Source organism: Sturnira hondurensis, unplaced genomic scaffold (assembly GCF_014824575.4).
Source record: "Sturnira hondurensis isolate 20B ecotype Veracruz unplaced genomic scaffold, ASM1482457v3 Scaffold0020309, whole genome shotgun sequence".
NCBI classification, from domain to species: Eukaryota; Metazoa; Chordata; class Mammalia; order Chiroptera; family Phyllostomidae; genus Sturnira; species Sturnira hondurensis.
In genome coordinates, this window is record NW_028092940.1 from 853292 (window position 1) to 877650 (window position 24359).

At 55.8% G+C, this 24359-nt stretch overlaps 2 protein-coding genes across 7 annotated transcripts in view; one reads left to right on the forward strand and one right to left on the reverse strand.

Moving 5' to 3' along the window:
* Nucleotides 1-17070, forward strand: part of GALNT11 (polypeptide N-acetylgalactosaminyltransferase 11) — a 36390-nt gene extending 19320 nt beyond the window's left edge. For 3 of the 6 annotated variants that reach the window (XM_037029527.1, XM_037029529.1, XM_037029528.1), the window contains 10 exons: nucleotides 1648-1771; nucleotides 3094-3260; nucleotides 5726-5851; nucleotides 7108-7357; nucleotides 10709-10826; nucleotides 11879-12031; nucleotides 14056-14274; nucleotides 15681-15785; nucleotides 16103-16240; nucleotides 16424-16639. In XM_037029527.1, coding sequence (XP_036885422.1) covers nucleotides 1648-1771; nucleotides 3094-3260; nucleotides 5726-5851; nucleotides 7108-7357; nucleotides 10709-10826; nucleotides 11879-12031; nucleotides 14056-14274; nucleotides 15681-15785; nucleotides 16103-16240; nucleotides 16424-16555 — 1532 coding nt within the window. In that variant the 3' untranslated portion in view covers nucleotides 16556-16639. Of the gene's footprint in view, nucleotides 1-364; nucleotides 371-1619; nucleotides 1772-3093; nucleotides 3261-5725; nucleotides 5852-7107; nucleotides 7358-10708; nucleotides 10827-11878; nucleotides 12032-14055; nucleotides 14275-15680; nucleotides 15786-16102; nucleotides 16241-16423; nucleotides 16640-16662 lie in introns of those variants that run through there. The other 3 variants (XR_005064087.1, XM_037029530.1, XM_037029531.1) reach the window with 3 other exon arrangements.
* Nucleotides 15623-24359, reverse strand: part of KMT2C (lysine methyltransferase 2C) — a 163599-nt gene continuing 154862 nt past the window's right edge. Inside the window, exons 60-61 of the transcript XR_005064086.1 lie at nucleotides 18675-18677; nucleotides 15623-15637 (exon numbers count right to left, since the gene is read on the reverse strand). The gene's annotated coding sequence lies outside the window, so the exon portion shown is untranslated. The remainder of the gene's footprint in view (nucleotides 15638-18674; nucleotides 18678-24359) is intronic.

A 24359-nucleotide genomic window follows, 5' to 3' on the forward strand; every position in this document is an offset into this window, starting at 1 on the left:
CGAAACTGATAAAGACTTAAAAGTTAGACCCGAAACCATAAAAACCCTAGAAAGAAACATAGGCAGTGAAATCTCAGACATTGCCCGTAGGGATATTTTTTCTGATATATCTTCTCGGGCAAGGGAAACAAAAGGAAAAATAAACAACTGGAACTACATCAAACCAAAAAGCTCTGCACAGCAAAGGAAGCTGTCAGTAAAATAAAAGACAACCCACTGAAAGGGAGAACATGCTCACCAATACATGATAAGGCGTTGACATCCAAAATTAGGGGGGTGAGTAGGGGGCAGACCCGAGTCCATCCATGGGGCGGGGCAGGGGGGCGTTTTGCAAAGTCACAGCTGTAACCCTCCTTTTGCCCCCCCCCGTGTGAGTGAGGTTCATACAGGTTTTGTCTTTCTCCGCTTTGCCTCACTCACACACGGTCCTCGAGGTGCATTCACGTTGGTGACAACGGCGGGGTTTCCTTTTTTACTGTGGTTGAGTGTATTTATTCTCCGTTATGTTTGTATACATACCACGTCGTCTTACCCATTCATCTTGTTGATGGACATACGGTGACGTATGGACTGATCTTTCCCCCAGAGATCCTTACTAGACAGGAATGGTTTTGGTATGAGGTGGTGGGAGGCGGCAGAACCCGAGTCTGTACTGAGAATCGGACTTGGGCACTGTTTCCGATGCTGGGTGTGGAGCCCTTTGTTTCTTTTCTCGTGCTGTGAACACAGCCAGTCTCCGCTCTGATGGCGCTCCCTCCCCACACACACGCCAAGAGCGCTCTGGGGGTGCCCTGACTTCGCCAGAGTGGATTGTTCCCGTGAGAGGCATTGTTTCCTGAAGTGCGTCTGCGTACTCTGGTCCTGCCGTCAGACAGCTGGGGGACGCTGCCTTGCACAGCCCCTCGCCTCTCACCTGGGTCTCCGCTCAGTCCCAGGGTGCCAGGTGTCCTGCCATCAAACACCATCTGACTCGCGACGCGGTGTTTCCCTGGGCGAGCTGCCCGGCAGCCCTGTCCGCCCTCTGCTGTGTCCAGGGCAGCTGGCTTTCCCGAGCAGATCTTGGGACGTGCTGCTGCAAGGCCACATCCTGTGAGGGCGGGGGCGTGGGGGTGGGGGTGGGAGGAGGCTCAGTCTGGGGTGTGGCCTCAGGGATGTTAGGCTGATGAGATTTCGATCGGCTCTGCTGGGGGGGGGGGTGCGTTACTGACTGATGCCACGTCTGCCTGGAAGCAGTGACTTCCTACAGAGGGCCCTCCCCTCTCTTGGGGGGGGCTTCCCATAAAAACTTGCCTGTGGCGGGGGGCCTGCCCAGGGCCTGCCGAGGTCCATATGGATTCTAGGGTTATTGCTTCTGTAGAAAATAATCAGCCAGTTCTTTTTCTCTCAGTCAGAGGTAGGTTTTTCTCTTGAAAATATTCTTAAGATTATGACTAGTGAGAAGGTGTCATTTATGGTTGAGGGACACTTGCGTTTTGAGCTGGGCTGTTAAAAATCGGGCTCTAACCTCAATGTACTGTTTTGAAAATGACTAAGAAACATGGCTGTTACCTGGTTATCAGAACTGAAAGTCAAGATTTGTTTAAGATGGAAACAGTAACTGCGGCGACCTTCGCAGGCAGGTGCTGACTGTGCCGTCGCTCCCCGCAGGCATGATCTTCAACGAGCAGGACCAGGAGCTGAGAGACACGGGCTACCAGAAGCACGCCTTCAACATGCTCATCAGCAACCGCCTGGGCTACCACAGGGACGTGCCGGACACACGGAGCGCGGCGTGCGTGCCTGGCGGGGCTCTGCCCTCGCGCCAGCCAGCGATGAGTCACGGGGGTGGTCCTGACGCTGTGCAGTTCGACTTTGTCATTCAGGGCCCGAGGAACTTAGGACAGATTCCCACCCATTCGGCTCAAATCCACAGGGTCTGGGATGGTGCTAACCAAATTCTAGAGTTTTCTGTGTCTCTCTTAAAGTTAAACTCTTGTGGGGAAAAGAGACGTACTAACTGTGTATAATTATATAACCTAAGCATGAGTTTTTAAAAATGTTAATTTATTGGATTCATGGCAGAAAGGGTAAGAATTTTGCTCATCACCTCACTTTTATGTTTTTATTATTTTTGTTTTGTCAAAGGTGTTTTATTCATACGGTTGCTTTTTAGTTAGGCTGATAAAAATTTGGCTCTAACTAACTTCAGTTTACTTTTCATTCGCACGGTTGGTCAGTCATTCCACACACAGGCCGGGGTGAGCGTCTGTTCACTGGGCACTGCACTGGGCCTCAGCATAAGCTGAGGAAGGCGTTTCTGGGTCCACAGGCCCCCAGTCCAACAGGGCAGGGCAATGTGGACTCAGGGGATTGCAGTAGCCGGGGATGAGGTCTGTGACGGGAGCTGGTGCGGTGGCCCCCAAACCAGAGTGGTCAGGGAAGGCGCCACAGCCGGGGTGACCGAGCAGCGGTGCAGGGAGCAGCTGGAGGCCCGAGATGGCGCAGTTTGTCAGTGGGACGGACGCGGTCTGCTCAGGCTGCAGTGGACGCGTGGCAAGAGGCTGGGGTGGGCAGGGCCCAGGCGCCGGAGGGCTCTCCGTACGCCGTACGGAGCGTGGAGTCCGGGTTTGGGTATGGAAGTTAGTGGTTCTTTACTGTCGCCAATAAAGCCACCTAACTTAGTCGCTTACATGGGTGCTCTTCCATTATCATGGTTGACTCATATCTTTTTCGTTGGGCAAAAAATAAAAATTTCAAGTATAAAGTTTTATATTTCTGTTACTGCCTTTGGAAATCTCATAGAGGAAAAGCTGGTCATCACCAGCTTACAAGTGTTAAAAACTCTGGATGGTTTTATGTAGCCTGAGTACCAAAAAAAATCCATTTAAAATGCTGACCGAAACATAAGCAGAGCAACACATACCAGAGGGAGAAATTGGTAAGAAATGGAAAACCCTGGAGTAAGAAACACATTGTTTTCCTGAATGGCTTTTAAAAACTTACTGTAATGCAAGGAAGGGGCCAAACGAGGCAGTATTAGTGTTTGGTGAGTAACGGTGACTGAGAACACTCAAGCCTGTCCAGTGTTGGAGTTCTTCCCATCCGCTTTTGCAGATGTAAGGACAAGACGTACCCGGCGGACCTGCCGGTTGCCAGTGTCGTCATCTGTTTCTACAACGAAGCCTTGTCCGCTCTGCTCCGGACGGTGCACAGCGTCCTGGACCGCACGCCAGCCCAGCTGCTCCATGAGGTCATCCTCGTGGACGATGACAGCGACTTCGGTAAGGAGTGCGGCACCCGGTGATGTGGGGTCTCAGCTGCTGTTCCCTGCAGCATTCACGGCATCAGCAGAGCTGACCATGCACCACACAGTGGGTGGGAGAGCCCCTTGCACGCACTTGCGATGGAGCCAGCCACAGATGCATGCCTGTCTGGTGCGTGTAGGGTGCGCTTGGAGAAGCCGCATTACCTTGGTAATCTGTACCCAAATTTGGCTCTTGAAATTTTCCCCTCAGCTTTTGTTTAAAAAAAAAAATCTTTTATTTCGAGCCATGTATAACAAACCCGCAACTAACATATACTTAATGGGGAAAAGCTAAAAGTGTTTTCCTTAGGATCAGAAATAAGGCAAGGTTGTCCACTTTCACCAGTTTTGTTCACCATACTATTAGAAATCCTAGCCACAGCAATCAGACAAGAAAAAGAAATGAAAGGCATCCAAATTCGAAAAGATGAAGTAAAACTGTCATTATGTGCAGAACCCTAAACATTGCAACAAAAAACCACTAGAACTGATAAATGACTTCAGTAAAGTAGCAAGGTACAAAGTCAGTATTCAGAATTTGATTGCATTTTTATACACCAGTAATAAACCATCAGAAAGAGGAATTAGGAAAACAGTCCCATTGGGGTTTGTTCCAACATGGCTACAGAATAGGTAAAGGTTATACTCCCCTTCTGCCAGGACCAAACTGGAATTACAGATAAATTACTGCACAATCAACCAGAATAACCTACTCAGCAACCTACTGAAGACTAGCTGAACAGAGTCTTATACACAAGGATGTACAGAAGCCACGTGGGGATTGGTAGACATGGCAGAGGTGTGAAAAGGGAAGAGACCGAGAAGTACAATCAACAGTAACAGTCATCACAGGGTGTAAAGTACAGCGCAGGCGACATAGTCAAGAACACTGTATTCATGCGCGGTGCCAGGCGGGTGCTGGAAATGTCAGGGGTCACTTGGTAAAGGATGTGGTGATCTGGCCACATGCCGTATACCTGAAACTCCTACAGAAAGTGTGGAATGTAAACTAGAAAAACAGGAGCGCGTGATACCCGGTGCTGCAGTTTTGGTGAGGTAAAGACCGACCAGGTGGTTGCAGTATTCTTACTTTGATTCACCCCCACGGTCAAATCTCCCTTTAGTCTTTTACCTGAATTTTATTTGTGTGCTGGTTAAAAAAAAAATCCCATTTACAGTTGCTTCAAAAGAAGTAGTCATGAATAAATTTAACCAAGGAGGTAAAAGACCGGTACTTTGACAATTAGAAGACCCTGAGGAAGATACAAAGAAATAGAAGCACATGCTGTGTCCATGGAGAGGAAGAAGTAACATTGTTAAAATTCCCATACCACCCAGCGCAGTCTCTAGATTGCACGCAGCCCCCACCCGAATACCAAGGGCATTCTCCACACAACTAGAGCAAATAGTCCTAAAATGTGTATGGACCACAGCACACCCTGAGCAGCCACAGCAACCCGGAGAAAGAACAAAGTTGGAGGAGTCACGCTACATGATATCAAACTATACTACAAGGCCACAGTAACCAAAACAGCATGGTACTGGCAGGAATGCACACGCGTAGATCAGTGGAACCAAATAGAAAGCCCAGAAGTAAACCCACATCTGTATGGCCAATTTACGACAAAGGAGGCAAGAATATACAACACGGGAAAGACAGTTTGTTCAGTAAATGGTGTTTTAAAATTGGATGGACACGTGCAAAAAAAAGAAAAAGAAACCAGACCAGCTTTTTATACTATGTATAAGAATAAACTAAAAATATATTCAAGACTTAAGTGTAAAACCTGAAACCATGAAACTCCTAGAAGGAAACACACAGTAAAATCTCTGACACTGATCTTAGCAACATTGTATCTCCTCGGGCAGGGGCACGAAAGGAAAAATGAGCAAACGGGACCGCATCAGACTCACGGGCCCACGGAGGGCAGAGGAATCCGTCATCAGAACAGAGGACGGCCCGGGAAGCGGGCCCAGTCCTTCACCCTTGGGCGGTCACCGCTGCTGTTACGGAAGTTTTGGTGGGGGCAGCGGTCGTTTCTCATTATTCCAGAGTCTTGTAGGACTTGATAACTTACTTTGGAACAAAAGACACTTTCCCCTCGTTTTCTTCATTTTAAAACCAATGGATGGGCGGTCAGTGGGCCCTTTGTTACACCGAACACCAGCTGGAACGCCAGCTGGGTGCTGTCGGAGCGTGGACGAGTGTGTCACTCACTGAGGCGCTGTTCGCCCTGGGCGGGACCAGGGGGCCTGCCCTCCCTCCCCTCCCGGTTTGTTCTCACAGGGTGAGCCGGGTGTTCTCTTAAAACAAAGCAGAAGGTTCTACTGCATTTGCTCGACAGATTGTTGCAAGTACCAGACGCAACTTTAGAGCAGCTATAAAATGTTTTCATATGTGTCTCATGGGGTTTGGATAATTACTGGACTCTTTATTTTCAGATGACTTGAAAGGACAACTAGATGAATTTGTCCAAACACAGCTCCCTGAAAAAGTTAAAGTGATAAGAAACACAAAGCGGGAGGGCTTAATTCGAGGAAGGATGATTGGAGCAGCCCACGCAACAGGTACAGCTCCCCCTGGTGGTGCCACGTGGTGGGGCTGAGTGAGCAGGGCCTTGCCTGTGAGTCAGCAGAGGTCTGGGAAGGTGGTCCCTTAGGGGCACTGCCCGCAGGGAAGCTGGCGCTGGCTCAATTTGGAAAAGGCCTTTGCAGAGCTCCAGCGCTCCCCTCCACCCCCGTCCCAGGCACAGACTCCACGGTGAGTCCCAGAGCCCTCCTCACAGGTCTGTTTTCTTAGAGGCCCTCCCGGTTAACTGCTGCCCCACATTCCACCTTGTTCACCTAGATTAGCAGAACAGCCCAAACCCAAATGCAACGGAAGTTTTGTACTTTTTTCAATACATAATTCAAAATATGTAGACCCAAACTGTTAGATTTGAATCATGGCCATAATTCTTAGAGAACCAAGGCATGCCTGGTGGTGTGCCTCATTTTCGTTGGGTAACAGACGTAATATTGAAGATCGACTTAGAGCCCTGACCGGTGTGGCTCAGTGGGTTGGGCGTCGTCCCACAAACTGAAAGGTCGCCAGTTCGATTCCCCGTCAGGGCACATGCCTTTATCGCAGCCTGGTGTCCAGTTGGGACGCATGTGAGAGGCAACTGATCGTAGTTTCTCTCTCACGTCCGTGTTTCTCTCCCCCTCTCTCTCTCCCTTCACCTCTCTCAAAAATAAAATCTTTTTTAAAAATTGACTTGCACAGCTATAAAGTATTTTCTTTAGAATTTTCCTCTTAACCCTCCCGAGTCCATCAGGGAGGAAGTCCCTTCTGGTGTCACCGCATCTTTGAGAGTGTTCCTGCTTCCACTCACCTCTGCCCTTTGCCAAGGCAGAGCAGGGGTCAGAGTGAGGGGCCGCCGGAACTGTCTTTAGTTACATTGTATTGACTCCACTGTGTGTGTTCTTGTGGTTAACTCTGTGTAACATTGATGATCCTGGTGGTCATTTATGGTCGTGGTAAAAAAAAAGTTTCTTTTAAAATAAATTTAAGTTGAGTTAATTTTTTTTTTAAGATTTATTTTTTAGAGAGGGAGAAACATCAATGTGTGGTTGCCTCTCACATGGCCCCTACTGGGGACCTGCAGCCCAGGCCTGTGCCCTGACTGGGCATCAAATCTGCGACCCTTTGGTTTGCAGTCTGTGCCCAGTCGACTGAGCTGCACCAGCCAGGGCGATTTTTTAACAGTATTAGGAACTGCATTCTGCTGTGTGTGGTGGGCTCCAGTGTGACACACACCGCACACGTGTCTCTGCCTCCCCAGGGGAAGTCCTGGTGTTCCTGGACAGCCACTGCGAAGTGAACGTGATGTGGCTGCAGCCCCTACTGGCCGCCATCCGGGAGGACCGGCGGACGGTTGTGTGCCCGGTGATCGACATCATCAGCGCGGACACGCTGGCCTACAGCTCGTCCCCCGTGGTGCGCGGGGGCTTCAACTGGGGGCTGCACTTCAAGTGGGACCTCGTTCCGCCTTCTGAGCTCGGGGGGCCGGGAGGAGCTACCGCACCCATAAAGTAAGGCTCCCGTGCGTTCGAGAGACTCCCCAGGGCCGCTTCGAAGGGGGGGCGTTACTTGAAAGACCCTTCCTCCTCGTCTGCAAGAGGCGGGCGTGTTGGCTTAGTGCGCTCATCAGTGTTCTGAGTGCTTACGGAACTTGCGCGGTCTGCCAGGTGCTAAGGTTAATGAGTGAGAAATCGCCCCTGCTCTCAAGGGTGTACGCGGCCTTGTGAGTTCAAACGGCAGGCGGAGCCACACCAGCGTTCCTGCAGCCCGGGTTCGGGCGGACTCGGGGTCTGCGTTGCCCTCGCTACTCGCCCAGCTCGGATGCTGCGCGTCTGCTCTTGCTCGCTGGTCCTCCGTTCTCGCTTTTGTTTCCTTTTACATTGCTCACGGCACTTTGAGAGGCTGTAGTTCTGGTTTTTAACGTTCTCAGACCCACTCTTCTTAAATGTTTCTACTGTACAAACAGCACATGTACAGAGCACACGTGTGCGCACAACTGAATAGATGGTTGTGACGCGGGCGCCCGTGCTGCCAGCGCTCGGCCCCGTCTCTCCTGGCGGTAGGTCCCTGGGGTCCCTGTCCTTGCGCCGCCCTATGGGCATCTCTGAGCATCACGTTAGTTTCCGCCCGCTCTCCCGGCCTCCTGCAGGTGAAGCCTCAGGGCTCACGCTCTGGTCTGTGTCTGCTCAGCGTTGCCTTGGAAACCCGTGTGTTGCCTGTGTAGCTACCATTGACTCGTCAGTGCTGTACAGCGCTCTGTTCTTGTAATTAACACACTATAGCTTATCCACCATTGCCTTGATGGGCTGGGTGCGTTGTTTTCGGTTGTGTGTATGTTTTTTTACATCACAAGCAGTGCTGTTTCCAGCGTCCTTATTCCCGGCCTCTGGTTCACAAGAGGGAGCCTGCTGGTCGCAGGGCACAGCCCTGCTCACCTGTGGTAGCAGGTAATGTCTTCCGAACACCTCCGGCGTGGCCAGGGGGCTGTCCACGCCGCTGCTGCCTTTCGGGCGTTTGCCTGCTTCCTGTCACCTGGACCAGGCTCTGCTCTCGGGACCGTGGTGTGCGGGTGGTTGCCTTCTGCTCTCCGGGGGCCGCGAATGAAGCACTCCCGGCTCTCGGCTGTCCTCACCTCACAGGCCACACCCTTGTCCTGCTGCCCCCTGATGGCACGTGGCCTCCCCTCTGTGCGGTGGGGACTGGCCCACCTCCCCCTCCGTCCGCTGGCTGTCCCTTTTACTCCCCGTCTGTAAGTGGTTTCTGTTTACAGCTGACTTCTGGGGTTGGATGTTCAGATACTCAGTTTTTAGCCTTTCCCCTTCTCTGATATGTGTATTTAAGAGACGACACATTATTTTTATCACACATTTTTAAATTTTTTCCTTGTAAGGGCTTCTCTCTAATCGATCGGCGACTTGGCAGTGCATTTACTATTTTGCAAACCTCAGGAGGTTTGTGGTAATGCATCCCTCATTTAACTACACCGTATGGTTGTAATTCTGTGGAAGTGGATGAGGTTTGCTTCATGGTCGAGCAGCACCGATCTTCGTAAATATTCCTTGCAGGCCTGGGAAACGAGTCTTCTACAGTTGTTAAAGACGGGATTCTGGAGCAGGTCGGTCAGGTTTATGGTGTTATCGAATATTCTATGTTTTAAATTAATTTTTAATTCCCATGCTCTGTCCGTTATTGAAAGTGGCACATGCAGTTTCCCATGATGTGTTTCTGCTCACGGTTCTTTGTATGTTTTCACAGATGCATGAATTATTCAGTCTTCTGGCGAATGAGCCCATTTGTCGTTACGAGTTCCCTATGAAACTTCACTTTGTAGTCTGACGCCCCCACGGCTGTGCCGTCGGCTTGGGCCAGCAGCCCCCATGTCCCTTCCCCTCCCCTCTGCCGTCGGTCTTTTTGCGGTCTTAGACGCGTCCCCATCAGCAGCGTGTCACTTGCATGTTGCAGAGCCTTAAAAACTGTGGTTTCTGTGGTCACCCTGCGGACCACAGCTCGTGTCTTCGACTTGCCAAAGTGCGGCACAAACTGGTGTTTCCTCCCGGCAGTGCAACGAGCTTAGCGTGTTCCCGGCCCTGCTACCCACTCGCCACGTTGTTGAGACGTGTGTGTGTGTGTGTGAGTCCGTGACCACGATTCACGCGGGGTGACCCACACAGTCCTCTCGTATTCTGGTGTTCTTTCTGCATCTGCATACCTTCATCTGGGACCACGTGCGTTCTGAGGGGAGAGCACATTTCAGTATTTCTTGGGTTGGACCTTCTGGCGGTCACTCCTCTCTCTGAAATGCCTTCGTTCCACCACTGGTTTGAAGAGCAGAAATTTCACTCCACATCCAGCTCTGGACGGGCAGATAACATCCTTTCGGGACTTTGAAGGTTTTACTTTAGAACCCTCTGGTGAGAAGTCAGCAGCGGTCTTGTTTCGTGTCCTGGGAAGGTGACCTCTCCCCGGCCCCCGTTCCCTTCCCGTCCTTGCCAGCGCTCTGGCCGCGCTGTCTGGCCGCGCTCCCGTGCCTGCCAACACCTGGTCTTCCGGGCTCGGACGCACCAGCCAGCCGTTTGGGAGCCTCTGCCGAGCCGGCGGCCCCGCCGCTACCTCCCCAGCACGGGCGCTTCACTGCGGGCGGCTCGTCCCGGCTCCCCTTCCTGTGACTCAGCTTCCCGACTGCTTGGTTACCCGTTTGCTGGGTGGTTTTCGTTTAGTCCCAGACACTGCATATGGGACACGACAGAAACACATTCCCACCGGGGGCGACACATTCCTGCACACGGAGTTTGCTTCACTTGTGCCAGGCGGCTTGGGCGTCAGCTTCCAGCCCCCTGATCCCGTTTCCGGAGGCGAGATGCCTGGCAGTCGGGCTCGGCTCTCCCGGGGGGGCAGCCCGTCGATGCCAGAGGCACCCCCACCCAGACAGCCAAGAAGTGTCTCCAGAAGGAAGCGACATGCTCGCCTGGGGACAGTCACCCCACTTGAGAGCCTCTGGCCTAACACCCCTTTGAGTCGAGTTCAAAGTGGCCGGGCTGTCTGGTCTCACTTTGGGGCCCTGGAGTCCAGTTCATCCGAGCGGCTCTGAGACTGCCAGACGGGGTTACGTAACTCACGGCAGGTGGCTGTCTGCCAGCCACGGTTGTAATGAGGAAAAGTGCCGTGGTACTTGGGAAGACCCATTCCCTAGCCTGTCACTAGGGACCTGGATAGTGGGCTGAGTGGGCCAGCTCACTCCCTGGTATTGGATACAGGGCTTTATAAAAGGTAACCTAGTTTTCCCAGCAACGTGCGGAGCACACTGGGCCTCCTGAAACAAGAAGGTGGACAGGGTAGAACTGACAACGCACCTGCCTCTCCAGGTCGCCCACGATGGCCGGCGGGCTGTTCGCCATGAACAGGGGCTACTTCGACGAGCTCGGGCAGTACGACAGCGGCATGGACGTCTGGGGCGGGGAGAACCTGGAGATTTCATTTCGGGTGATTCTATATTTTTTTACGTGCTTAGTTGTGTGTGTACGTCCATGATCCCACATTTTCTGTGCATTCTCTTTGTTAAGAAATTGTCCTCAATGAATGCCACTGTGCCATAATCTGAGATATGGACAATGTCCATTGAAGATGTCAGAAGCAATGGTTGTGGTGAACGGTTTAGCATAGGACCTAATGCGCATTTAATGTCCCTTTGTCCTTGCTGGACACAGTTGGGACCAGATCTCCCCGACTGCCCAGACCGCCCGGCGCACACCTGTTTCCCTAGAAGCCACTCCCAGCTCCCCATCCCGCTTCCAGAAGTGGTCCAGCTCACCTGACGAACAGAGCGTCACTCACGCACACGTACTGCTTACTGGATGCTGCCCCCCCCCACACACACACACGCACCTCCACGCGGAGGAAGAGGAGGGGGGAGGGATGGACACGGGTCCCCACTGCCCCCTCCCGGGCAGGAGAGCGGGGTGCACATTCGACAACAGTCTTGTGCACGAGTTTTGCAAACGTGCTGACCACAGTGTTTTTAAACGGTAGTCTTTTCTTACACAATCTTTAGAATCGTAAAGTTGAAAGGAATAATAGATACTATTCAATCTTGGCTTAAAAAATTGTTTAAAGTAACTGTATAAGGCAACTCAATCAAAAATAAAATGTAGACCAGATCTAAGATCTCTTGAATTTTGACCTAGTTATTCTGCATATTTTATTTTTAAAAAGCATATATAAATTTTATAAAAAAGCTCCTGTAAAACTGGAATTACAGGGCCCGTCAGTAGGCATTCCTTGTCCCTAAGCCCGGAAGACCGAGCTCCTCGGGCTGTTCAGACAGCGCATGGGGAGCACGACCCCAGACGCAGGGCAGTAAGAGAGCATTGCGTCATCTCAGACTTGACGTTGACTTTGACAGAGGACTAGATAAAGCCCCTGGCGAAGCCCCGCAGACGCCCATTTCGCAGATGGCGGGCTCATGACCTCGCACACACACACCGACCTCATGGCTCCGAGGGCGACCACACTAACTCGTGTTTTGCTTTGACCAGATTTGGATGTGTGGCGGTAAACTCTTCATCATCCCTTGCTCTAGAGTCGGGCACATTTTCCGGAAGCGGCGGCCCTACGGCTCCCCGGAAGGCCAGGACACCATGACGCGCAACTCGCTGCGGCTGGCGCACGTCTGGCTGGACGAGTACAAGGTGAGCGGCGCGGGGCGGCTGCTGTCCCCGCAGGGGTGTGCGTGCGGTGCCTCTGCGGCCGGGCGCGCCCTCTCCGCTCTTCGCCCAGTCGTCGCCGCCTTTCCTTCGGACTCTTTTGTCACCTGTCCTTGTGCCCAGCCAGTCATCACCGGGACGGGCACGGCAGAGGAAACTCTGTCTCTCTCGCGTGTCCTCAGTCCCCGTGGCTCCCAGAGCCCCTCACTCCTTCCGTGGCTCCCGGGCTTCCCCTGCGGCTGCTCAGGCCCCCCCCCCTGCCCCCCCGCCATGCAGCCTACAGCACCGCGACCTGGGCAACAGCTTCATTGAGGTTTGATTCAGAAATCATTTTTTTAGAACATTTGTCACTCTCTGGAGAAACTCCATGTTCTTCAGCCGCCGCCCCGCCCCCGGTGCCCAGTACCCTGCGCTTCCTCCCTTTGTCACCGGGGCCTTTCACACAAACTCGGTTGCTCGGCACAGGGCCTCTGTGACTCTCCATTTGGAGTGGCAGGGCAGGTTCGTCCACGCTGGGCCACATGTCAGTCCCTCTTTGTTGCCAAGTGACAATCCGTCGTGTGTCAGTACCACAGTTTGTTTATCCTCCTGTGAGGTGACGGACACTTGACTTTGTTCCACTTTCTGTAATGAAAATGCTGCTGGGCGTTTTTATATGCATTTTATGTGTGTTAAAAAAACATTGAGTTTTCTTAGAGGAGTGTCTGTTGCGCCCGTGTCAGATGTGGGGGACACGGAGACACAGAGATGACCAGTGCACCGTCACTGGTAACACCGGGGGGCGTGCAGGCGGAGGGGCGTGTCCCGTGGGAGTGACGAGGACGAAGCGAGGCTGGACTTGGGGAGCAGCCGCAGACCCTCTTCTCCCTCTTCCCGCCACTGGACGGAGCTCCTTGGGGCCCAGTGTCAACGCTGGTTGTCCTGCAGTCACCACTGTCCGGCTTGGCTGCTCTCACAGGTCACAGACCCAGGAGGCCCTGGCCATCCCCAGGTTGTCTGACAGGGCCTGGGTGTCCTCGAGATTGCGTGGACAGCAGGTGTGAAACCCTGCCACGTCGACACCACGTGTGTGGGTGCGTGGACGGTACGAGGACAGTGAGCCACGCCCCCACCGGGTCACTTGGGATGGAAAGAGGAGCGGAGCCTTGCTGCCGAGGGCAGCGGTGGGGTTTGTGGTGTGGACTCCGTGGGGAGCGCAGAGGGAAGTTGATCCACCTGGAAGAATGTCACGGGACACGATTTTCCAAGTGACTGGTGCGGGAAGACCCAGGAGTCCCACACAGGTCACAGATCCGTTCCAAGATCAAGGCGGGCCAGACTGGAGGGCCTCACTGCAGCGACACAGGCTCAAAGTGATGACCTCATGGTCCACGCTGCAGCCGGCCCGCAGTGAGTTTTAACATGCCGACGGGGGAAGGCCGTGACTATCTGAAACTCGTCCCAACATTTTCACTATAAACTGCATGTTTCTGTTAACCTGACACTCACAGGTTGAGGGCGGACCCGAGGGTCTGTCCGCCGAGCTCTTTCAGCTGCGAACCTGACTTGCAGATAGGGAGGGGGCCACCCTCCTCGCTCAGTGATTCTTCCCAAGCGTGTTGCGTCAGTGGGTAGTGAGTCTGGATTTTCACTCTAACGCGGTGGACAGCAGTCGGTGTCACACGCAGAGACAACCTCCTGGGGGCCCTGGCGTCGGACAGCATGCGGGCTGCCAGGCTCACGTGTGGCCTGCTGCATCGCCTCCGAGACGCAGGGTAGAACCAGTGTGCGGTGCCGGCTTCACGCGTTGCCGTTCCTGAAACTGGGGCGCATCTTACGGTTTGTCCTCTCACCGTTGTCAGTCACAGGCCTCGTTGCATAACGACTTCCCGGTGGCAGCTGTAGTCAGAGAATCAAGAAAGCTCCGGCAGGGGCAGGATTCTCGCTCTCGACCTGTTTCTTCCCTCGTCCTTGAGCTCCCCGGGGGCACTCGACGGCGCCGGTTTTAACTAGGACCCTCCCGCCCCCAGGAGCAGTACTTCTCCTTGAGGCCGGACCTGCGGACAAGGAGCTACGGGAACGTCAGTGAGCGTGTGGAGCTGCGGAGGAGGCTGGGCTGCAAGTCCTTCCGGTGGTACCTGGACCACGTCTACCCGGAGATGCAGACCTCGGGGCCCCACGCCCGAGCCCCGCAGCCCATCTTCGCCAACAGGGGGCCGAAACGCCCCCGAGTCCTGCAGCGCGGCAGGGTAAGCGAGGCGCCTGGCGCGGTGCGTCACTCAAGGGCGCAGGACGAAGGAAATGGCACCGTAGACCTAACGGATGTTTAGCGGCAGGCCTGGGCTTGCCTTCCCTCACATTCTTACGAGCTTCCTCTACTGAGGTTAAGACTTTGGGAATCAGGTCATCTCTGGCGTTAGAACCCTTTTCCTGCCGTGATGCGAGAGTGTGACTTCTGACTTCTCTAAGTACGCGCTTGCTCCCGAGAGGCCAGGTGAAGTGCGGGTGGGAACGGCAGGTGAGTGCAGTGCACGGGGCAGAAACCTGTCCGATGAGCAAAACAAGGAGAGGCTGGGGCAGCTGCAGGTTACTGCCGGGCCTCAGCTCTGGGCACTGGCTGCAGACAGGGAGCGGCAGGCGGCGCGGGCTGGGCGCTGGTGCTTGGCGAGGCTCCCGTCCGATGCTGGTGGTCGTCTGCGCTGAGCAGGAACCCTGCTGGTTGACCAATGTGCTCACGTGTTCCTGACAATGTGCTCATTGTAAAGAGTTTGTTTGTTTGTTTAGACAGGGGGAGAGAAACATTGTGTGGTTGCCTCTTATGTACCCCGGACTGGGGACCTGGCCCACAACGCAGGCTTGTGCCCTGACTGGGAATTGAACCGGTGACCCTTTGGTTTGCAGGCTGGTTCTCAGTCCACTGAGCCACCCCAGCCAGGGCAGAATTTCTTCAATTTATAATCACACAAATCTTAGGGGCCTAGCCCGGAAAAGCCACGCCTTTCCCCTAAGTCATTGGTTAGACTTTGCTTTCTGAAGGCTGTGCAGGCCCTGTAACCACGGCCCGGTTCCCACTGCGGGCCGGCCGGCCAGAAGCCGAGAGTTCTCCCTTCTTGTTCTGTCTTCGGAGGTTTAGAAAACCCTCAAGATGATGCTATTCGGTGTTTCCACCTTCAGTGAGGACAGGGGCACGTGTCCGTGCAGCTGAGCCCCTCGCCTTTCCAGCTGCTCTTGCTCCGTTCTGGGCGCAGGCCCGTGCTGAGACAAGGCCGTCCTGGCTGCGTCCGTGCATCTCGGCTTCTGGACTCCTGTGGTGTTTACGCTCTGTATCGAGCTGGGTTGCGTTTGCTCTGTGCCTTCTGTTCTTACTTCCCCGGTGTGTTCTGTTGAGTGCACAGATGACAGTTTAATTTTCTTCCTTCCCCCCGGGAGCTTAGTAAACCCGGGACTTTAGGTGGAATTTCTCCTTGACCTTGCCTGTTACCTTGAAGGGCCCTGAGTACCTCTGTGCACTGCAGCTGGAATGTAGGGGTGGAGATGCTTCCACTGACCAGGGAGCCCGCACCTCTGGCAGATGCTCTCCTGTCTCCCTGGACCCCCGCGTCTCGCGTCGGTCTCCCCCCTGTGCCGGCTTTCACTGTACTCTCTCCTCCCACAGCTGCGCCACCTGCAGACCGGCAGGTGTCTGGGGGCCCAGGGCCGCCCAAGTCAGAAGGGCGGCCTCGTGGTGCTGAAAGTGTGTGACTACAGTGACCCCAACCAGGTGAGCCCGCGTGTAAGTGGGGCCATAGGGTCGTGTGCGCTGCCAGGTCCACCCTGGCCGTGGCACAGGTGCCATCCTTCTCCGGCCGAGTCAGAGCCCACTGCACACGTGCCCGCCTGCGCTGCCGCCATGGCCTGGCTGCTGGAAGGGGTGCAGGTGGCTTTTCAGGTTCGTGTTTGTGTTCTGGGCGCAGCGTCACGCATCCACAAATGATGCGTTTTTCCTTCCTCCTGTCCAGCTTGGATGCTTTTGAGTTCTTTGTCTTTTCTGGCCGCTGTGGGCAGGACTCCGGGTTTATCTTTCAGTTTCTCCCTTAGATCTGGATCTATAACGAGGAGCAAGAGCTGGTTTTAAGTCACCTCCTTTGCCTGGACATGTCGGAAACTCGATCGTCAGACCCACCACGACTCATGAAGTGCCACGGGTCGGGGGGGTCCCAGCAGTGGACCTTCGGGGTGAGCAGCTGGCTTAGCCGGGGGGCGGGGGGCAGGTGGACGTGTGGTCTGCCTGTGGAAGGGGGTTCCGAGCTAGTAGCGCCCCCTAAGGGACCTTCGACGTCCCACACGGCCTCTGGTTGGCTGTGTCTCCTTGGCCACTCTCCAGCGGTGTTTGAGCGAACTCTTTTTTTTTATTTCCAGAAGAATAATCGGCTGTACCAGGTGTCGGTTGGGCAGTGCCTGAAAGCAGTGGATCCACGGAGTCACAAAGGCTTTGTTGCCATGGCAATCTGTGATGGCTCCTCCTCTCAGCAGTGGCACTTGGAAAGTTAAGGTGGACCTCATGCTGGGATGGCAATGCGAGCTGCCTGTCCCTCTGGGGGTGGGGGAACGGCCTGGGGACATGGGGGGGGTGCAGCAGACGCGCCGTGTAACGTGGAGCACCGGGTGACTGTCAGGAGGGGAGGAGTCAGGTGCCACCGAGACACTGAGGTCACTTCTAGGTGGCCGTTAAGGAATTTCTGGCTTATGGAGGAAACCAGAATGCAGTTTGTGTGTAAAGAGCCAGGTTCACACGGGAGGACCAAACCCCGGAGTGGCCAGGTCTGCTTCTGGTAATTCATGCTTGTTTCAAGCCCTTTGACAGTAGAACGGTGTTTGTCTGATCGGGGCTTGTCACTTTCTTTCCTTAGAAGACTTCATAGTAGACAGTTAATTTTAAACACACTGAATCCGCGTTAATTCTAACTTCAGGAGGCATCATTTTAAGATTATATTTAAAAGGCAGGCGACTATTATAAATTATTTTGATTAATTCTGGTACTATGTACATTTAAAATAAAGGATCTTTTTAATTACGTGCTATCTCTGTGTAGTGGAGCCTGCGGTGCGTGCCAGGAAGCACAGTCGGGTTCGGCTGACGGACCGGCGCGCTCGGGAGCGGCTCTAGTGCGGGGAGGGTTTCCGCTTTTCAGCTTGAATTGTGAGTTTGGGGTGGAAGGATGTGAGTTTGGTACTTGCTATGAAGGCCGTCTGTGACGCATCGGGCAGAGCCGTACGGAGGTCGCTGGGAACAGAGGTCGGGGTTTCTGTGCCTACAGACGCGCGCGCACCGACATCTCAGAGCACCGACTTGGAGTCGGCTCTGCGCGTTGAACCGCCCCCGCACAGAGCGGGTCTCCGTCACTGACGCGGCCTCTCGGGACATGTGGGACAGGAACGTGTCTGCGCCCCAACTTTTTACCAGTCGTTCAGCGTCAGAGACCCGCGGGCACGTGACGGAGAACAAAGCAGCGACGACAGACTTCAGTGCAGCGAGATCAGTGATGCCCGTCGGGCAGAGCCTTAGCCCGGGAGCAACGCGAGGCCCGACTACCCGCTGCCTCCCAGAAACTCCCTTTACACGGGACACAGACCCGCTAGGTGGGAAGATACGTGCGTGTCGGGCACGAACTGTGAGTCCTCTGGGGCAGCTGCACTGACCTCAGAGCAGACTCCCGACAAAGGCTGTGGTCCGATCGCGGCGGGGGCTTCTCACTGCGAGGAGACCGCCCCATCAGAGCTTCCCACGGGCGGCGTCTCCAGTTCGTAGGGGTCCCGGCTCGCCTCTCGGCAGCGGTGAAACAGGCTGGCAGCAGCCCCCGGGTGAGAACAGCTGGGCCACAGCCGAACCGGCTGGACACCCTGCAGCCGGAATGCCGTTGCTCTTTCCAAGGACACAGGACACGTTTACCAAGACAGTTTATGTCCCGGGCTCTTAAACAAGCCTCGATTCACCCAGGTTTGAGTCATGAAACTTGTTAGAAACCAACAGCAGTAAGGAAGCCACCTGGGAAGCCACCTTCCCAGCACCTGGGGTCGGGACCCAGGGACCAGTCCGGGCTGAGCACAGCCACGACGCAGCAGGGCGGTTGGCGCTGGGAAAACGCAGTGGCGGTGCTCCGAGCCTCCTCCGTTAGGGAGGGTTAGTAAGGGTTTGAAGATCAGTGAGCTACGCTTTTACCTTAGAAAATAGGAAAGAGCAAAGAAGCGAAGAAATATTAAATAATTGGAATAGGAACAGAAGAACTAAATACCAGAATGAAATAGAAAGAATGTCGGTGAAACAAAACACTGGATTAAGAATACAAAAACCGATAAAACCTGTAATAAAAACCAACAAAACCAAACGACCAACATCAGGGAAGAGAATGGCAGCGTCCCTCAAGTCTACGGGTGACAAAGGCAGGCAGCACAGGAGTTCCCTCTCCTTGCTGGTGGGACGCCAGTGGCACAGCCGCAGGGGACGCGTTCGGGAGAATTTATCACGGAACTTCCCGTGTTGCCTGTAAAACATACGGTTTCACCACACGACCCAACGGTCAAGCTTCTGGGTGATTTACCCAGAGGAGCTGAGAACCTAACGGCCTCACAAAACTCTCACAGCAGCCTCATTAACTGCCCACACTTGGACGTCCTTCCGTGGGTGGGTGGGTGGGCACACCGCGGACCACCCAGACGGCGGGGCATCGTTCAGGGTTCGAAAGAACCAGGATGAAACGCCTCGCGCAGATGTGGAGGGACCCCGAGGACACGTCACCCGGGGAAAAGCCGATCTGAAAACCTGCTCGCTGTCCCCGGCCAGCTGGACGACACCCTGGAAGAGGCCCACGGGGACAGGAGCAGGTCAGGGGTTGGAGAGGTGAGGGGGGAGGGAGAGGTGAGCAGTCGGAGCGCAGAGGGCACGTGAGTCCAAACCCGCAGGACGTTCAGAGGGGCGCACACAGCCCCGCGGGCGGCCGGCTCCCAGCAGAGGGGCAGGGGTGGCTCCCCGGGCAAGGGGAGCCTGGTGACCAGTGGCGCTGGGAGGGGTTCGCGTGCCTGCAGGCCAGGGTGACCCACCCCTCATGCCACACTCCAAAATTATCTCCCAAAGGAAACTGTAGGATGGAGAGTTAGGGCAGGCAAGTATTCTTTTTTTGAGGTTTTAAAAATAACTCACTGTTTTGACGCTAGTATGTGCCTGTAACAGGAAACCGAAAAACACACGGAGCAACGAACAGAGTCGGTCACAGGCACACGCCGCTCTCAGTCTGACGTGCCCTCTGGGGGCCCCTGCCGGGCAGGAGCCGGACAGTGACGCGCCAGGCTTTACTCGTCGTGGACACCGACCATTGCAGTCTCGGGGCCGTGCGGTAACCAGCCCTGATGACCGAGAACCCACCAAACCTGCTCGTCTGGAGGAAGGAAACGGAATCCTGCCTTTCGTGGGGACGGCAAACGCACAAAGGACAAAGACAGCGGCAGGCCTGCAGATGAGCTGCTGGAACAGCTCGGACAAAATACTGCACCCCCTTGGCGTCTGGTTACAAAGGAGACACAGCGCCGCGGTGAGTTCCCTGCCGTCCGCCCTCTCCAAACAGGAGCCGGGAGGCGCGTTGCCACCGTGGCACGGCGCCCTGGGTCCGTTGGGCGCACATCCCCACCCGCCCCTCCCCGCGCCGCCCCCCACCGCCTGCCCGAGATGGGTCAGGATGCCCTTGTCCGAGATTAGGCAAAGATTTCTTAACTCGTGAAAAGGACTAGGCAAAAAGGTGAAGCACTGGACATCAGCAAAATGAAAATCTGCTCAAGAAACCAGGGAGAAAATGAGACGGTTAAGCCCCAGGCTGGGACCCTGGGTGCAGGAACAGGCCTTCGAGTTCGGCGAAATGACCGCTTCCTCGCAGACACCCCCAGAGGGGGAGGGGGGAGGGGAGGGGGAGGGGGAAACGGTGGAGGAAGGAGCCGTGACTGGCGGTGAATGAGGCAGCTGCGCCTAAAACCGCTGAAACATTGCTCACCAGTGTCACCCGATGAAGTCGGTTAAGAAGCCACCCAGCTTTTAAAATGGACAAAACGCTGCTTCCGCAGACATAAATGGCTGTTCAGTGTCATGGTCATCAGGGAAACTCGAATTAAAATCACAACCGGCTACCACTTCACACCCATTCAAACGACAAAAGAACTCACCTGGATGTCGAGGAGATTGGGGTGGGGGGACTGTTCCAGCACCGGTCCCCCCCCCCCACCGGCCGCCGTGCACAGTGGGCAGCCAGCCCGCCCGCCCGAGACCCACGGGTGCCGTGCAAAGGACCTACTGGTGGGTGATGAGGCCCCCCACATCTAAGACAAATAAATGGGTTGGGGGAAGTAACAGACCTGTGGACGGAGTGTTACTGACACCAGTGTGGCAGAAACAGGAGAAAGTGACGCAGAGCCTCTGGTGGACCCAAGAGGACAAGGACCCCAAATCGGTAACCTAACCGGAAACACGGCCACTAAACCCCGGAGGGCTTTCCAGCTGGGGCGGCGTGCGGGGCGGGGCATCCCAGTTCCTCCGACTTACCTCCGGGGGTCCCTCCAGGTCCACACCCCACCTGCAGATACAGCAGCGTTGGGGGCGGGGGGGAACTCGCCTGGGGGAGGAGGGCAAAGCCGTCCGAACCGCTGCTCCTCCGGGAAAGCCGACCTCCTGGGTGAGCCAGTGAGCAGTGCCAGGAGGTGGACGGCAAACCCGTGGAAAGTGCCTGTGAGTGGGACAAGGCTATTCCTTCCTACGCAGAGCTCTTCCGACACTTCTGGTCCCCTAGCGTGTGGGCCGTCCCCACACCGAGCCATTCTCGGTGACACCAGCTGGGTGTCCTACACCCATTCCGACACCGTGTACCTGCACACAGAGCCCGATCCCACGGGTGAAGGGCCCAGTCCCACCGACCGCCACCCCCACCCCGGCAGGTGCCAGTCGCAAGTCCTGGTCGGTGGCCACTTGTGCCTCTGACCCACGGGCTCTAAGAGGTCCCCAGGCCTGGTCCCCACGTTGACTGGCTGTGGCAGCTTTCAGAACCCGGGAGACCAGCTCACTCACACGTGGGTTGGGAATGAACAACTGAGGCTCCCCCAGCTCCAGGAGAGACGAGCCGGCCGCCGTGTGCAGGCGACCAGGAGCCCCCCCTGCCCAGCACCTCCCCGTGCGCAGACCCTCCTTTGTCACGGAAGCCTCGTAGCACAGACAGGACGGATGACATCACAGCCACTGGGGACTGGACCTGCCTCCAGCCCCGCACCCCTGCCCCAAGTTCAGGAGGGGCGACCGGACGTTCCCACCCTCTAACTGGATGCTGGGCTCCACCGGCAGCCGGACCCCTGCCCAGGGGCCCGGCCCGAGTCGCTCGTCAACATAAACGACACTCGGTCGTTAGGAACTAGCCCGTCCATCGATCACCACCACTAAGTGTCTCCCGGGCGAGGCCACCTGGGTCTGTGCACTTCTGCTCGGCCCAGAAGGTTCCACAGGCGGGAGCGAGCCGTCTCAGCCACATGGCTTCCCTCCGAGCCTCCCGAGGTGCGAAGGCAACCCTGGCATTTCCTCCCCTGGCCCGCCCCCCCCAAGTCCTCTGTGCTCGGGTCTCTCCCCTTCCTTTACCCCAGGCTTCTCCACCTCGGGGACAGACCTGAGGCTCCCCCTGCTGGTCTGGACGCAGCCGGCAGGACTGACACCCCACCCGGCCCCTCCCACGCAGAGGGCACAGAGCTGCCACGCCCAGTGACGCTGTGCCCCATCCGGCCGTCAGGAGCCAGAGAGGTCCCCGCCACAGCCCCTGTGCCTGAGCCTAGTGTGCACACACGGGTCAGGTGGGGGACGGTCCAGGTGACATGGGGGGAAAGGGCGGGGGGCGCGGCCCAGAAGGGCACGTGCTCAGAACCGACCCAGATGCAGCCAACATGTCCAGACCCGGGGAGAGGCCTTCAGTGACAGGGAGTGACCATTAAAGAGGAGTTTGGAGACTAAAACCGTACCAGGGCATCCGTCGGTAGTGAACTAACCGGGCCCAGAAGTGGGGGGGGGGGGATCGGCAGACACGTGAAAGAGCTGTTACATACAAACGTGCTCAGAGGGCCCTGAACGAGGGGTGAAACTGTCCAGGTCGTGAAAAACGAGACAAACCTGACTGTCACACACCAGAGGAGACGCCATGACCCTGGGACATCCTGGATCAGACCCTGGAAGAGAAAAGGGCGAGACTGGAAACCGGGTGGAACCGGAGCCATGTCTGTGGTTTACGTAATGGACGTGCGCCGACGTGAACATCTCGGGTCCTAGTCACGTGGGGGGAGACGGGCGGAGGTTGTGGGGGCTGACTGTACTATCTTTGCAACTTTCCTGCGAATCTGAAATTATCCTCCAATAAACTTTATTTTAAAAGACCAGTGAACTGCTGCAATTCACTCAAGGTCACACATCTGAAAACACCACACTTTGGTGTGTATGACATGCACCCACGGTTTTTGTCTGCATTATACGCAGAATTATTATGCTCGTGTATAAGACACATCCTTATTTCTCCCTAAAAAAATTGGGGGAAAAGTGCACATTTTGTACACAGCAGAACACAGTGACTCATCACGGCATTACATATGAGAACACTGTAATGTACCCAGACAGCTCGTGGGACTTTGTCTTCCTTCCCTGCTTGTTGGCTTTTAAGGATAAATACAGGTATTTTAATCACAAAACATTATCTAACAGTTTTATACAAGTATTCATTTAGGGTCAAAAAGAATGTATTAACTTATTTCGAAAACTGTCCCCCCCACCCTGGGTGTCCGTTAGGGAAGAGAAGGCCCTTCTCTGGGGCACTCACCTCTCCGAGCCGGAGTGGGTGGGCAGGGCCGCCGCGGGGGGCAGGGGCTTTGGCGGGGCCGTCCGGGTGGGCACCTGAGTGGGCACCAGGCGTGCAGAGCTGGCGCCGACCAGAGTCGGGAAGTGCTAGTGGGGCAGCTTCGGGGAAGAAAGCGGGAGACGGGGTCTCTGAGGTGCAGCTTTCACGGGGACAGGGCAGGGCACAGGGAGAACTCGCAGGCTTCGGGCTGTGCCTGGGTTTGGAGACCTCTGGACAGTTGTTCCCGTACATCCTGACCCCACATGGTCAGCGGGCAAGAGCCTGGAGGATGGGCCCCAGGGAGGGCGGACGTGGGAGCCTTGGGGATGGCGTGGGCTGGGAGGGAGTGGGGGAGGCGCACAGCGTGGGTGACAGCCTCAGGGTGGGAGGGTGAGCTCACTGGGATGAGCGTTTCCGAGGCAAAGAAGTGACGGGCTTCCTACCTTCCCGTGGCCAAGTCAGAACTGGGTGGACAGAGCTCCGGCCCCCAGGCTGCAGGCAGGGTGAACCCAAACCAGTCCTGGGGGCGGCGAGGCATGGTCCGCAGGGGGGAGAGGGAGTGTCTCCTCCAGAGCCGGTGGCTCGGACCTGGGGACCTCCGCAGCATCGTGTGGACGAGGAACCTGCCCGGGGAGCGGGGACAGGCGCCCCCCTGTGCACAGCCACCCCTGGGAGCGGGGTGGGTTCTGTTCTGGAAGGTTCCCAAAGCCGTAAGCAACCTCCTGGAACCACAGGTGGGGGCTGTGCCCGGCGGGCCAGCAGCGCGAGGCTGAGGTCCCAGTGCCCATCTTGGTCACCATAACCACAGACAGCACAACGCCAGGCTGCCTGTGCCGTGTGGGGACCATCTTGCTTCGTTGCGTCAGAAGCACCCAGCTCCCTAGCCTGAGGTGGGGACCCTTCGGTCTGGTAGGAGCCGCCTCGCATGTCCCGTGGTGGGCGAGGGCCGGTGCCACAGCCGCAAAATGAACCCCTAGCCCCAACAGCTACGCTCAGGAAGCATCACCCCGAAAGGAAGTGGAGGTCTCTGCACAAAACGGTAAAACCAGTGGGGTGCGTCACTCCGTGTGTGTGACCGAGAAGACCAGCCGCAAGGGCAGCTGCCTGCCCGCACCCCTGCTGGGATGTGGGGCGTCTCAGCAGCCACTTCGGCGACGAGGCGCAGGCACCCTGTGCCCCGGCTCTGCCCCCCGAGGGGGAGGTCTGACCTTCAGAAGGCATCGCATGGCCTGGGGCCCTTCAAAAGCGCCACACAGGTTTGTCTCAGGGTGTTGGTGCCAGGCCGACTGTCCTCACAGCACAGAAGCCAGGGAGCTGGGCCTCCCTGGAGGAGGCGACCTTTCAGGAGGAGTTTTTCACGTCTTAAGTCTAAAACCTGGGTCAGGCCCGCAGGAGGGGTGAAGACGGGGGAAGGGAGGGTGCCGTCCTTCAGAAGACTGCGTTGCGTGTCTCCACCG